The sequence below is a fragment of the Phascolarctos cinereus genome, unplaced genomic scaffold (genome assembly GCF_003287225.1).
Source record: "Phascolarctos cinereus isolate Bilbo 61053 unplaced genomic scaffold, phaCin_HiC Scaffold_726;HRSCAF=1367, whole genome shotgun sequence".
NCBI classification, from domain to species: Eukaryota; Metazoa; Chordata; class Mammalia; order Diprotodontia; family Phascolarctidae; genus Phascolarctos; species Phascolarctos cinereus.
In genome coordinates, this window is record NW_027556098.1 from 205,439,230 (window position 1) to 205,453,950 (window position 14,721).

Below are 14,721 nucleotides of genomic sequence, written 5' to 3' on the forward strand. Positions count from 1 at the left end.
CAATGGCATTAAACAAACAACTTCATACTAGATAAGAGAAAGTAAATTATCTCCGTAAACTGTGTTTAAGGCAGTATCATATGATAGGATATGAATGAATAAATGCAGCATTTATTAAACACTATATACAAAGCTCTGGAGACACAAATAGAAAAGTAAAACAATTTCTGTTCTCAAGGGGCTTACATTCTAATGTTTCTAAGTGTATTACTTAAATCAAAACAACTTAGCAATTGGATGATGTTTCCAAAGTAATGTGACAAACATGTTACTACTAAGGACAATTAGTTTGTAATAGAAACCTTCCCTGACAAGCAAGTATTTCCAGATTCATGGCTAGTGCTCCTAGGAGCTTCCTATCTATGAAGTATTAATAGGAAGTAGTTTAAAAAGAATAGAAAAATAATAATACTATGTTCTTTTATGATTGTAATTTACAAGTTAGCATATGGAAAAACCTAATATTTACTATTTTAAAATGATTTTTAAAAACTTCAAATCTTTACAGTGTACTGAAGTGAAACGATCTGCTTAAGGCTTTTTCCACCCATATTCTGTACAATATTAACCAGACAGTATGACTAATCTAGACATTATCTCACAAATACACCTGAATTGTGTGTATTAGCTATGACAACTGTACTACCTCCTAAAGTCAGCACAATTTCCACTTGGTATTTTTTTTAACTAAAAGCAGAAGCCCAACAATTTATTAATGAAAAGCTTAGGTCTCTGAAGATGGTGAGGAGTAATCACATTTTCTTTTTTCAGAAGAAAATATAAATACCAATGTTTTTAAAAACTGACTTATTGCTCTTTAAAGAAAGGAAATAGACATTATATCTCAGCAGTGCATTTCTAGACAAAAACACTTTGGGTTATGTCGACAGCAGGAGGGATTTTAATTACCTACCCTGGAAACAGTGGAAAAAGTACCCACTTGTAAATGGCTGCTGGCGCTAAAGTTTCCTACTATCGTATAGCATTCAAATATCTGGATGATTAAAGCAAACTCTTTTTTGAATGTATTCTTTCTTTGCTGGTGATTTGTCACTGTGATACAATGTTCAGTAGTGAACAAATAAGTATATTTCCTACACTTGTGCAAGAACAATGCAAATGTTAAAGACTAGTCATTTGTTGGCCTAGCTCATGAACTTTTTATTCCACAGCACTGTTGTTAGTAAGGTAAATTTAAAAAAAAACTCTTTTTTTGGGGAGAGGGGGGTGGTTTGGATATACCCATGTGGAAAATTCCTCTCTTCAAAAAGATTTGCAGTTTATAATCTTAAAGAGTTGTCTGGGAGCACTGAGGTCAAATGACTTGCTCAAAGTCACATAATATATAGGAGACAGAATATGGTCTCAGATCTCCCTAACACCCTGATATTTTGGCCATCTAGACGTGAAACCACAACTGTATCTCAGCAGGTATAGACCAACTCTAGTACATGAGTTAAAGTGCACGTAATATCACTAACTGTATTTTTTTTTCATGAAATCACACACATAGTTCTGAATTATAAGTTAGAAGCAACATTTGAATTCAAGTTCATTATACTATATATCATCAGTACACTAATATCAAAGATAAATACTGCTTTCAATGGCTCATACCTCCTGTCCCAAAGACCATTTTAAGTAGATTGGAATGGTCTCAGAAGTTCTGTTTGTAAGTTTCTTGAATGCAAAGACTGGTTCATTTTTTTTTTTTGGCTTTGTATCTTCAGTGTCTAGCATAGTGTATAGCACTATAGGTGCTCAGTAAATGCATATAGTAGGTTCTTAATAAATGTTTGTTGATTGATGGAGTAAAATCCTTTTATATTTGATCTTTGTCAGTGCCTTAGACACTGGTGCTGCAGCATCATTTACATATAACCGAGATGGTGTTTTCAGGCAAACTCTTTTGAGCTCTGTCAAAACTTCCTGTTCATGGTGAAGGCATACTGCCTCACCATTTCCTTTTCTGGATGTTCATTGCTAATGATCTATTCTAGAATTTCCCTGGGAATTAAAGTTAAACTCTCTAACCTCTCATTTCTATATCCTGTTCTTTAACCATTTTTGCCAATTAGAACATTTCAGCCCAATACCTATCTAGCTCTCCACAAGCTTTCCTAATTCAGTAGTGGTTCAGCCATCAAATCCACTAGTTCTTTTGCTACCTAAGAATGCAGTTCATATGGGCCGAGAGGCATGAATTCTTAGAGCCAGATTATGAGAATTTGGTTACTCTATCCTACTCTAAGTTATTGTCATGTGAATATGGAAGGATCTCAGATTCACTATGCTTCAAGGGAGTCTGTGAGCTAAGCCTCATTACAGACTGCAAAATTTCTGGTTAATCCATTAGTACAAGGTTGCTTTCTGAGGGCCACTGACCACTCACATATTGACTACCAAGATCCCACAATAAGATCTCATTGCTCAAATTACAGTCTATAAATAAAGAATTCCTGTCCTGTCCTGAGTTAGAGACCAAAGGCTCTGATCCAAAAGAGGATACATAAAACTCAATAAGGGAAGAAGGGACAAATCCACCAGTATTCCCTAGGAGGTTTCAGAGGATTCTCTAAGAGGTTGGGGTATAAAGCCCAGAACTGAAGAAAGCGTGCACATGCAGAAACAGATACAAACCCTTGGAACTTCTAGTCAATAGCCAGTGATTTACTGGGAAGCCTGGTGACAAAAAGCTAAACCATAATCTGAATAGGTAAGGAAAAGTTAGGAATGAGGAGGCAGGATAGACAAGGCACTAGTCACTCCCTATATAGTTTTATTGTCCATTGTAGCCTTATAACATGTAATTTAGGTCAATAAACTCATAGAATCTCTTATGTAATAAATATTTAGAGTTTATTGATATCTAAGTTTATTCCACATTTTCTATGCTATTTTAAAAATATTTCAGTGAATATTATCATTAGATCTATTTTACATCTTTTTTTGTAATTATAGTTCTGTGTTGAATGGAATTTATTATATATCTGAAAAATTAGCCTCTTAACTTGTGTTAAAGGGTAGGAGCACTAAAAAAGCGTCATATAAAACTAATGTCAAAGAGAGGTAGCTAGCATTTGGTTTCAATTACTACATTCACATACTAATGATAATTAGCAATACTCTAACCCCAAGCTTATTTGTTTATACATGTTTGTTACTGACTATTGAGTTCTTAGTAATTTGTTAAAAATTAACAGGGTTTTATGGGTTTGGTGGGTGTTATTTGAATATATTTTTGATAACAGTTTATTAGCATGAGAAAAATGAGAATTATATGCTTTTGACCATTGATAGAATAAAAAACAATGCTCATGTAGGTCAGAGATTTTAACATGTTCAGATTTGTCATGCATATTATCCAGTTTGTTATACTTAATTTATTTAGGACTAGCTAGTTATTTTGTTTAGGAAATGAAATTTACACATACAGTGCTTTTATATTCTCTATTCATTTACATGCTAAATCCATGAACATAGGAAAAATTTAGCACAAGGAAAAATTTACTGAACATTTTGAAATCTGAAGTTTATGAATATTCACCATATATTTAGTTCTCCTGAATTGTTCCTTTTTTAATAGGGTTATCTGTGTCGGTGGTGATGGATCTGCCAGTGAAGTGGCTCATGGTTTACTTCTTAGAGCCCAAATGGATGCTGGGATAGACACAAATTACATCCTGACACCTGTCAGAACGCCACTTCCTCTTGGGATAATACCAGCAGGTAAGCATAGTGGCAGCAGACTCACTAAATTATGTATCTGTCTGAAATTAATCTGTTATGCTATACAATTTAGGCAGCCCAGCTTACCTCTTAAATAAATAACCAAGAGTTGAGATTGATTGAATATTGACTTTCCATCTTAAAAATAATTTGCAATGGCATGTTCTCTAATATTTTTACACATGTACATACACATACATATACTGGGGTAATTTTCTAAAAACCTTAAAAAAATCTCAAAATTTTAATTTACTACATGATAGAAAAATGTATCAAAATCAATATTCCACTTATTTTATTAGCATTTCAATCCCTTACTATTGGCCCATAGGTATTTTGAGACTTTAAAATGCAATCCATTCAAAAATACCTTAATACTTTTTAGGAAAAATGGTAGGAAACATTGTGAAGCTTTTACAATGCCTACAAAAACATCTCTGATAAATTATGCTGTGAGAGGAAACCTCTGCTACAAAGAAGCAAATGAGTGTTAGGCCAGCAATTTGACCTTCACAGGTCATTTTAGTTGCTATGAATGCGATGGTAGTGTTATGAGATGGAACCTCTCCAACATTTCACTCCATGCAAATTGGACGTGCTTGGGTCACTCTTTCTCTTCATTAGTATTTATACTCCTGAGATAATTTGTTAACAGTTATATATCAAAAACAAGAAGGATGGGTGCACCCAAAAGGATGCATTTTTACCAAGTGGGCAGCAGTCTCAAGGCACAAGTTAAATGAGAGTGTTTCTTTCTTTCTTTCTTTTTTTAATAGCTCAGTTTTTAAAAAGGAAACCACCGTATGATAATTAAGCTTTGTGGATGTTACAGGTTTTAAAACAAATCTTCTTTTAAACCCACGCTCTATGCATACATGCTGAATTTTCATTGAAATAATCGGGAAGGGAGCATTAAAAAGCTTCAGCATGTCATCTGAGCACCAGTTAGAGGTTCTAACTAACTGATTATAGCAAATGGGAATAGGAAATGATTTACCAGACACATCTATTTGAGGACTAAAGTCCTACTTCTTACTTTGATAGGCAAAGAATAGCAATAACAAGTGCTAGGCAGGAAGTTTGCAAGCTTCAGAGCATGAGGAGACAGTCTGCCTTTGAAGTCATTTGCCTCCTGGAGAGAGACACCCAGAGGGAGAGTGTTTAGTAAATTACTCTACTGAGCCAGCAGACTAAGCTGCTGAATTATGGTCAGAATCAAATGGATCAGATGTGGGGAAGCCTGTATTTGTAATCCTGGCCATTAGCAATAGTGTTTGTTGCTATGGGAACTGGTACTAAGGAACTATACAGAGAGATTCAGGTTGAGGAGAAAAACTAGAGGGACATAAAGATAAAAAACCCATCCAGTTGTTGTAAAACAAGGGTTGATCCCCAGACTGATGGCTACAAAACAACATAGTCTTAAGGAGTTCATTTAAATAAATTCATGCTTTCCAATTAATTTGGGAAGAATAAAATATTGCCAAGGGACTGTTAATTTCTATGATATTTCAGGCAAAGAACCAAAGTGTAGGTACAGTTTTCATGAGAATTTTAGATATGCTTGACTAGGAAGTCATTACATCACATTTATCTGTTTGGATGTGGGAGACATTAACAATCTTATGAATATTCATGTTGTCTGGTTAATTAAGTTAATTGTTCTGCAGAAGTGCTTGCACTTCCAAGGACAATTTTTTTTTTTATCACAATTTCTGCTTGGTACCTTCATCAGTCATTCTCTACATGAACTCTGATGCTTTTGTCCTTACTCTTCTGCTTTGGCACATTTTTGGGATGGGGGGAAGAAGGAGGGAGAGAGGATAATGTTGGCAGGAAAATAACTTTTCATTCCAATTAAAATGTTCAATTTGAAGTAGAACATTTATAGCTTCTTTTGAGAATGTGTTACATTGTTATTATGCGTATTGGGCAGTGCTGCCTTTCAATGAATAGACCTGTTTATGAATAAAGTAGTATTTGAGGAATCAAGAAGTTAAATTTGATATATAGAATTCGCTTGAGCATTTCATACGTCAACGTCTTGAAAGCTCGGCATGGCTGTATAAAATGGTTAGTCATGGTTTTGTTATGTCTGTCAAAAACAGTGAAACACAGATTTTTGTGAAACATATCCCACATGAAAAATTTCCATTCATGACAGTTCTCTTTTACATATGTAAGTAAGTTAAGGAAGGAAATATGTTTATGCATACTGATGGCTATGTTACTTTATTTCAATATATTAAGTTCATTGTCCCTATTTTCATATCATTAAGTATTGTCTTTGTGGAATTCCCTTCTTTCTTCATGGATTTAAGACAATATTTAAGGACTGGAGGACAGGCCAACTAGAACAAAAGAAATTATTAAGTAAAGTGATTTTTGGCCTCCATATCATGGTTGTCCTTAGCCCCAGGAGTGTTTGCTACAGAATCGACGAACAATTATAAAGGTATCCTTTAAAGGCTAACTAAGGATCCGTGCTCTGTCATAATTCACAGGAGCATTCCCTTATAACATGGAAGGAATAAGCAGTCTTTGTTGCCTTGGTCATGGTGTGTTTCATTCTCCATTGTTCATTACAGCATTACATTATTGCTTTTTAATAGCCTTTCTACAGGAATGTTTTTATAGTCAACTTGTGATTATCTGTGGTAATAGAAAGAGAGGACAGCATGGATAATTGAAATCCATAGAAAATAAAAAAATTTCATTTTGGCTAATAGTTTCATTCTCTCCTTCACCAAAACTTTTACCAGATCTGCTAACAGGACACATAATGGATTGTTTCATCTCTTTATTTCTCCCATTCATTCCCAAGTGGGGGGTGCTAATAAGCCAGAGAATGGTCAAAAGACAGGTAGCAGAAAGCCAAAGGATAATTCAAGAGGCAATCCACTCCTAGATAATTAGCTCCTCAGTAATCACGAGTTGTCTGCTTTCACAGCTATGCTGTTACAGAACACCCACAAATCAATTTCTTCCTCATTAGGCCAGCTTTATGTTTTCATTTGGACTGGATATTACTTGAGGAGTAGGTAAGGACTATGGCTTGTTTGAACTTAGGGCCTCAGTATAGTGTCTTATATTTAATAGATACTTATTACATTTTTTGTTGATTTGAATGACTCAGCAATATCATCACATACTAGGTTCTTATAAGTTGTTATGGTGAAGATGATGATCATTTGATAACAGTCTCTTTGAGCTCTAATATTTGGTAATTGTATGATTCTGTTCAGAATGTCAGCCTTTGGGGAAAAAATCTTCCTACCTATTTCCACAATTCAACTAGATGAAAATAAATCAGGATGCAAATCTTACTTTGAGATGTTGTATGTTTTGGAAGTAGATTTTTCCAGTTTCATATCAATTAATGGCATTCTCCCAGCCCATATTACTAATGGTATTAATGTTAAAACTCTTCCTGGTGTTATCATTATAGTTATTATGTGGCATGCCAATGACAGATCACTTGACTGAAGTTGAATGAAGTAGTTTTTAGAATCCCAGCATTTCTTTGTTTTAATATCATTAAGTAGAGAAATTGGTTTATCTTGTGTTGGAGAAACTTGCCATGGATAGGAACCTATAACTAATGATTTTAAAGCAATTTTATGATATTTGTAGTTAACATGCTATATAGTACATATTCATGTTCGTATTTGACATCTTGCATATTAAACCTCTCTACCTGCACAAATGATCCCATTCCATCTCATCTGCTCCAAAAGATTCACCCCTCTGTCACTCCCATTCTTTCACTTATCTTCAATCTCCCCCTGGTCTGCTGGTTCCTTTCTTGCTGCCTATAAACATACCCATCTTAATCATCCTCAAAAAAACCCTTACTTGATCCTTCCATCCATACTATTGTCCTAAATCTCTTTTGTCCTTTGTGGCTAAACAACTTGAGAAGGTCATCTACAATAGGTGCCTCCACTTCTCCTCTCATTCTCTTTTTAATCTCTTAAAATCTGGCTTCTAACCTCATAATTCCACTGAATTTCCTTTCTCCAGGTACCAATGATCTTTTAATCACTAATTCAGTTTCTCAGTCCTCATTCTTCTTGCCTTTCTATAGCTTTTGACTCTGTGGATTGCCCCGTCTTCCTTGATACTCGCTTCTTGCTGGGTGTTTGGACAACAGTAGCTCCTGGTGTTCCTCCTACCTCTCACATTGCTCCTGGATCTCTGCTGGATCCTCATCCAGCTTGTGTTCCCTAACCATAGATGTAGCACAAGGCTCTTTTCTTCTCCCTCTGTACTGTTTCACTTGAGGATCTCATCAGCTCCCATGCATTTAATTGCCATATCTTTGCTTATGAATATCAAATCTACCTAGTCTGCCCTAACCTCTCTCCTGATCTCTAGTTTTACATCTCTAGTTGCCTTTCAGACATTTTGAATCATATTTCCATAGACATCTTAACTATGACATGTCTCAAACTAAACTAATTATTCTCCCCCCCAAGTCCTCCACCCTTCCAAACTTTCCTATTACTGTCAAGGACACCACCATCTTCCCAGTCCCTTAGCTTCACAACCTAGGTGTCATCCCTGACTCTTCAATATCTCTCACCATCCCCTCTCTGCCATCCATATCCAATCTGTTGCTAAGGCCTATGGATTTCACCATTGACTCATCTCTCAAATATACTCCCTAGTCTCTTCTGATACTGCTAACATCCTGGTGCAAGTCCTCATCACCTCATGCCTGGACTATTGCAGTAGCCTGCTAGTGGATCTACCTGCTTTAAATCTCCCCAGCTCATCCTCCATTCAGCCACCAAACTAATTTCCCTAATTCTCAGGCCGTACCATATGACCTTCCCCCTCCATAAACTCCCTTCCACCTCAAGTATCTCCCTTCCCCCTCCAGGAATTTCACTTTGTTGTTTAAAGCCCTTCATGACCTACGCCCATCTACCTTTCCAGTCTTCTTACACTTTACTACTGACCCTGTACTTTGAAATACAGTGATATTTGGCCTCCTTGCTCTTCCACAAACAATATAGTTTATCTCTTGGCTCCAGTCATTTTCTCTCACTGTGCCCCAGGCCTGGAATCTTCTCCTTCCTCATCTCTGCCTCCTAACTTCCTATGCTTCTTTCAAGTCCCAACTGAAATCCCACTTTCTACAAGAAGGCTTTCCCAATCCCGCTTAATTGTAGTTCCCTTTCTCTGTTAATTAATTCTAATTTATCCTGTATATTGCATGTTTGTATATATTTGTTTGCACCAGGGACTATCTTTCGCCTCTTTTTGTATCTTTAGTTCTTATCAAATTGGCTGCCACATAACAGGTGCTTAATAAATGCTTATTAACTGATTGACTCCATTTTATCTTTCTTTTTCTTGATTAATCATTCTAAAAATCTTTTGAACAGGATCCCTTTTTTCCTTATCAAATAGAAGGGTTTTTTTTTTAATTGTGAAAGTGTACCATTCATTAGTACCTCAGAGAGGGTTTATACAGACCATTATTTACTAATAATAATACATTTTGGGCCAATATTTTCTTTATAGAATAGTCATTCTAAATTACATACATTATTCTTTTCAAGCTTAGTACACAAAATTTGATGCATTCCTTTCCATACTATAAACAGGCTCAGTGAAAAGGTAGTTACTCTGAAAGTTTTATTATCTAAATTGTGAATTATCAAGTGTCCTTTCTTTCCATGCCCAAATTTTAGTCATTTTGCTCCATAGTGAGTGAAAAGGAAAAAAAGGACATTTCCTTGTCGTATGGATTCTGTTCTGTTTTACTAATAAAGAATCATTCCCTTTTGTCATGGTGTATTTCTCCCCTTAACCTCCAAATTGAATCATTTTTGGTAAAAATTGATGGAAAGAAAAAGAATCTTTCTGTAGCTAAATGACAAAGTATCTTCTGCTTACCAATCTGCCCATTATCAAACTTTCTCTTAATTCATGGAAATTGTTTGTTATAAATGTATAAATAATAAACATGGATAGATGATTTCACTATTTTATGTTATGTTGTAACAGATTAGCTTTGTCCATATGGGTTCTTCAAGTTGAAGTTTTTGTGCATAAAGGAAGAACACATTTCTTCAGTAGGAAAATAATTTACTATTTGCTTCATGCTATCTAGGGAAAAATATTGAACATTTTGACCAAAGATCCTTTCAAAGTTCTTTTTTTTACTAGTAAGAAATACTTTGTCTCCAAATGTTTGTAATTCCTTTTTTGTTTGTTTGTTTTTGTTTTTGTTTTGTTTTTGGTTAGGCAATGTGGTTAAGTGACTTGCCTAGGGTCATACAGCTAGTAAGTGTTATGTGTCTGAGTCTGGATTTGAACTCAGGTCTCCTGAATCCAGGGCCGGTGCTCTATCCACTGCGCCACCTATCTGTCCCCAAATGTTTATAATTCTTAATAAAAATTATTAGAAAATAGATTCTTATAAAGTTTGTTATAAATAAAGCTAATTTATTTTTTTTAGTAATTTGTCAGCCAACAACATTTACTAAGTCTCCACTGAATGCAGAATATTGTTCTGGACAGCAACACAGGAACTAAAATATATGAATTCTATTCTTAAGGAGTCTCTAATATGTTTGAAAATGACAAATACAAAATTAAACGTTATGGGACCTACTTGAAGTTTGGCTCTCTCTCTAATGACTAGGGTTCTCCTTGATTTAGTATAAATAGTGACCTTTTATGACTAGTAACAACACATTTACTTCTAAGTAAATGAATGTGTATACATATGTTTACACATATAGATGTCACAAAAAATGATAATCTGTTCTCTTTCCTATAGATCAGAGATTCTTAATCTTTAGTGTCATGGCACTTTGGCAATCTGGTGAAATACATAAACCCTTCTCAAAGTAATGTTTTTGGATGTATAAAATAAAATATATGGGATAACAAAGGAAATCAGTTATATCAAAATAGTTATCAATATATATATATATGTTTTAAATTCATGGATCCTATGTTAAGAATTCTTGTACTAGATGGTGAATTGCATGAGGACATAACCTTGTGTTATTTTCCCCTTTGTCTCTTGGCACTTGACATATTTCCTTCTACATAATATCATTTTTTTTGTCTTTTTAAAAAATAAATTTGTTTATTTTTAACATTTATTTTTAAAAATCTTAGAGCTCTAAATTCTCTTCTTCCTTCCTGATTCTCCCCTATGCAGTGAGAAGGCAAGAAATATGATACCAATTATATATGTAAAGTCATGCAATGCATATTTCCATATTAGCCATTTTGCAAAAAAAAAAATCAAGAAAAACTAAGAAAGTGAAAAAATTATACTTCAATCTGCACTTAGACTTTATCAGTTCTCTCCCATTTTTCTTCATAAGTCCTTTGGAATTGTCTTGGATCACTATGTTGGTCAGAATAGTTAAGTCATTCACAGTTGATCATTATATAACATTGCTGTTACTGCGTACAATATTCTCCTGGTTCTACTCACTTCATTTTCTGCCAGTTCATATAAGTATTCACAGGTTTTTCTGAAATCATCTTGCTCGTGATTTCTTATAGCACAATGTTATGGCATTATAATCATATCCCACAACTTGTTCAGCCTTTTTCTAGTTGATGGACATCCCCATAATTTTTAGTTCTTTGACACCACATAAAGAACTGCTATAAATTTTTTTTTTTAACATATAGGTCATTTTCCTTTTTCTTTGATCTTTTTGGGATATAGAGCTAGTGGTAATATTGCTGGGTCAAAGGGTATAGTTTGGGAATAGTTCCAAATTGGTCTCCAGAATGGTTGAACCAGTTCATAACTCTCATCAAGAGCATTCACATCTCAGTTTTTCTGCATCTCCTCCAACATTTATCATTTTCCTTTTCTGTCGTGTTAGCCAATCTGGTAGTTGTGAAGTGGTACCTCAGAATTGTTTTAAGTTGCATTTTTCTAATCAGTAGTGATTTAGAGCATTTTTTTTCATATGACTATTGATAGCTTTGATTACTTCTTCTGAAAATTGTCTGTTCATATTCTTTGATTATCAGTTGGGGAATAACTTGTATTCTTATAAGTATGACTCAGTTCCTTCTGTATTTAAGAAATGAGAGATTTATCAGAGAAACTTGCTCTAAAATTTGTCCCCCAGTTTCCTGCTTTCCTTCTAATCTGGGCTGTATTAACTTTGTTTGTTAAAAATAAAAATCTTTTTAAATTTAATGTAATGAAAACTATTCATTTTGCTTCCTATGATTTCTCTGTGTCTTATTTGGTCATATTTTTCCTTTATGCATAGATCTGACAGGTAAATTTTTCCAGGATCTTCTAATTTGCTTGTGGTTATTACCCTTTATGTCTAAATCTTCTAGCCATTTTGAACTTATCTTGGTATATAGTGTGAGATGTTGGTGTATGCCTCGTTTCTGCCAAATTGCTTTCCAGTTTTCCCAGCAATTTTTTAATCAAATAATGAGTTCTTGTCCCAAAAGCTTGGGTCTTTGGGTTTATCAAACACTAGATTTCTATAGTGATTAACTATTGTTATTGTATTGTGTACCTAATCTATCCCATTGATCCACCTCTCTAACTCTTAGCCAGTACCAGATTGTTTTCATTATTACAGTTTTGTAACACAGTTTAAAAATTGGTACTGCTAGACTTCCTTCCTTCATGTTTTTTTCATTGATTCCCTTAATATTCCCTTTTGTTCTTTCAGATGAATTTTGTTATTATTTTTCCTAGCTCTCTAAAATAATTTTGGTAGTTTGATTGGTATGTCACTGAATAAGTAAATTAATTCAGGTAAAATTGTCATTTATTATATTGGCTCAGCCTACCCACAAGCAATTTAATTTCTCCAGTTGCTTAGATCTGTCTTTATTTGTGTGAAAAGTGTTTGTAATTGTGCTCATATAGTTCTTGGGTTTGTCTTGGGAAGTAGACTTCCGGCTATTTTATATTGTCTGCAGTTATTTAAATGGTATTTCTCTTTGTATCTCTTGTAGTCTATAGAAATGCTAATGATTTATGTGGGTTTATTTTATATCTTGCAACTTTGCTAAAATTTTTCATTGTGTCAACTGATTTTTTAGTTGATTCTCTAGAATTCTGTAAGTATACCCTCATGTCTTCTGCAAAGAGTGATAGTTTTGTTTCCTTGTTGCCTATTCTAGTTCCTTCAATTTCCTTTTCTTGTCTTAGCATTCTAATACAATATTCAATAATAGAAGTGATAATGAACATCCTTGCTTCACCCCTGATCTTACTGGGAAGGCTTTCTCCTCATTACAGATGACGCTTGCTGATGATTTTAGAAAGATACTACCAACCATCTTAAGAAAAGGTCCATTTATTCTTGTGCTTTCTTTAAAATAGGAATGAGTATTTTGTCAAAATCTTTTTCTGTATCTATTGAGATAATCATGTGTTATCTTCCATGTGATTATTTTGGTTGTTTTTCATTGATATAGTCAATTATGCTGATAGTTTTCCCAATATTCAATTACCCTGAGTTCCTGTTATAAATTGTACTTGGTAAAAGTATCTTTGTGATATATTGCTTTAATCTCCTTGCTAGTATTTTATTTAAAAATTTTGCATCAATAGGGAAATTCTTATATTACAAAAAGCAAAATAACCTGGAAGAAATCTGAATTTCCATTCTGTCATGATGGAAATACTTTAGTGTAGGTCACCTTGGCCACTAAAGCATGCCCATTGCAAGTATTCATCACATGAACTGAAGATAGGAATATATTTGTTATGTGCTATATCATCAAAATGGAAACAGATCTTTTTATCAGTTATAGGCAGGGAGACATATAGTGATTTTCCCCCAATGGTATTATTCTAAATCACATAACATATTACTGACTAGCACAAGGCAATTGTAAGAAACACCTAAATCCCTGAGCCTAGATTAGATGAACTCAATCTGTCCAGAAATGACAAAAACAATACTGAGATAATAAATGTTTTTAAAAGAGATAATCATACTTCAACTGGAATTTTTTGAGGTTTGATGGTATGAATCCACCTAGTAGACTGCTTTTAAAAGATTTTTTTTAATTTGGCATTTGTTATAGCTATTATGAGTGAATGCGTACTTCCACAATATTTGACAGAAAGTATAAGAACATTTCAAGACTAGTCCACTCTATTATATATTGTAGCATTTGTGATAGTAAAACACATAGAAAGATAGATGGAACAATTAAGGAATACCATGGACAAGAACCAAAAGCACCATCTTGACTGAAGCAACTTGAAGAATCTATTGAAGAAGCCCAGGAAGATATCAGAAGATAACATCAACAGCCAGTTGGTGAATGCAGGACAGTATGAGTGCCATCTCACCCAGTTAAAAGCAACAAAAAGGAAAGGTGCAGAAGGGAATCCAGAAAATAAAAGCGTCTTCAAAATTCTAGTTTTCCTTAATCAAAAATTAAAAGTGAAAGTCAAAAGGTTAAGGTGATGAGACAAGTCAAAGAAATTCAAAGGACAAAATAAACAACTCAAAATCTTTCAGAAACTTTACTGCAGAGATTTAAGAAGCAAAGAAATTAGAGGAGAGATGAATCTCTGAGTTTGGAGAAGATTTCTGATCATTAATAAGGTTGCAAAAAAACAACAAAGAATATATGTTGGATGAAACAAGAATACTTTGTGCATCATAAAGTCAATGAATGATAGAAAAGTTACATTAAGTAAAGTTCCTAAAACTCTGGCTTCTCAGTAAAACTGGATAAATGTAGTGAATACTGCTAGATAAGAGCCATAATTATTGACTCAAAAGCTTCAGTGCGTGAATTACTAGCAAAACACTTTACCCACTTCCTCTCAGATACAAATTTGATCACAAGGCATTTGTAGGTAGAAGATAGTGCTACATTGAGTCATAAAGCTATCTTCATGTATAACTAAGAGATAGTAAACTTACAGATAATGGAAATTAAGGAGGTTGATGAACTTGGAAACTAATCTGTTTGAGGGTGATATCAATGTGTGTATGAAAAACT

At 34.1% G+C, this 14,721-nt stretch overlaps 1 protein-coding gene across 1 annotated transcript in view; it reads left to right on the top strand.

The window, feature by feature from the left end:
- The window catches only part of CERKL (CERK like autophagy regulator), a 190,246-nt gene that overhangs the window by 152,976 nt on the left and 22,549 nt on the right, over nt 1–14,721 (top strand). The window contains exon 5 of the mRNA XM_021006410.2: nt 3,587–3,729. Coding sequence (XP_020862069.1) covers nt 3,587–3,729 — 143 coding nt within the window. The remainder of the gene's footprint in view (nt 1–3,586; nt 3,730–14,721) is intronic.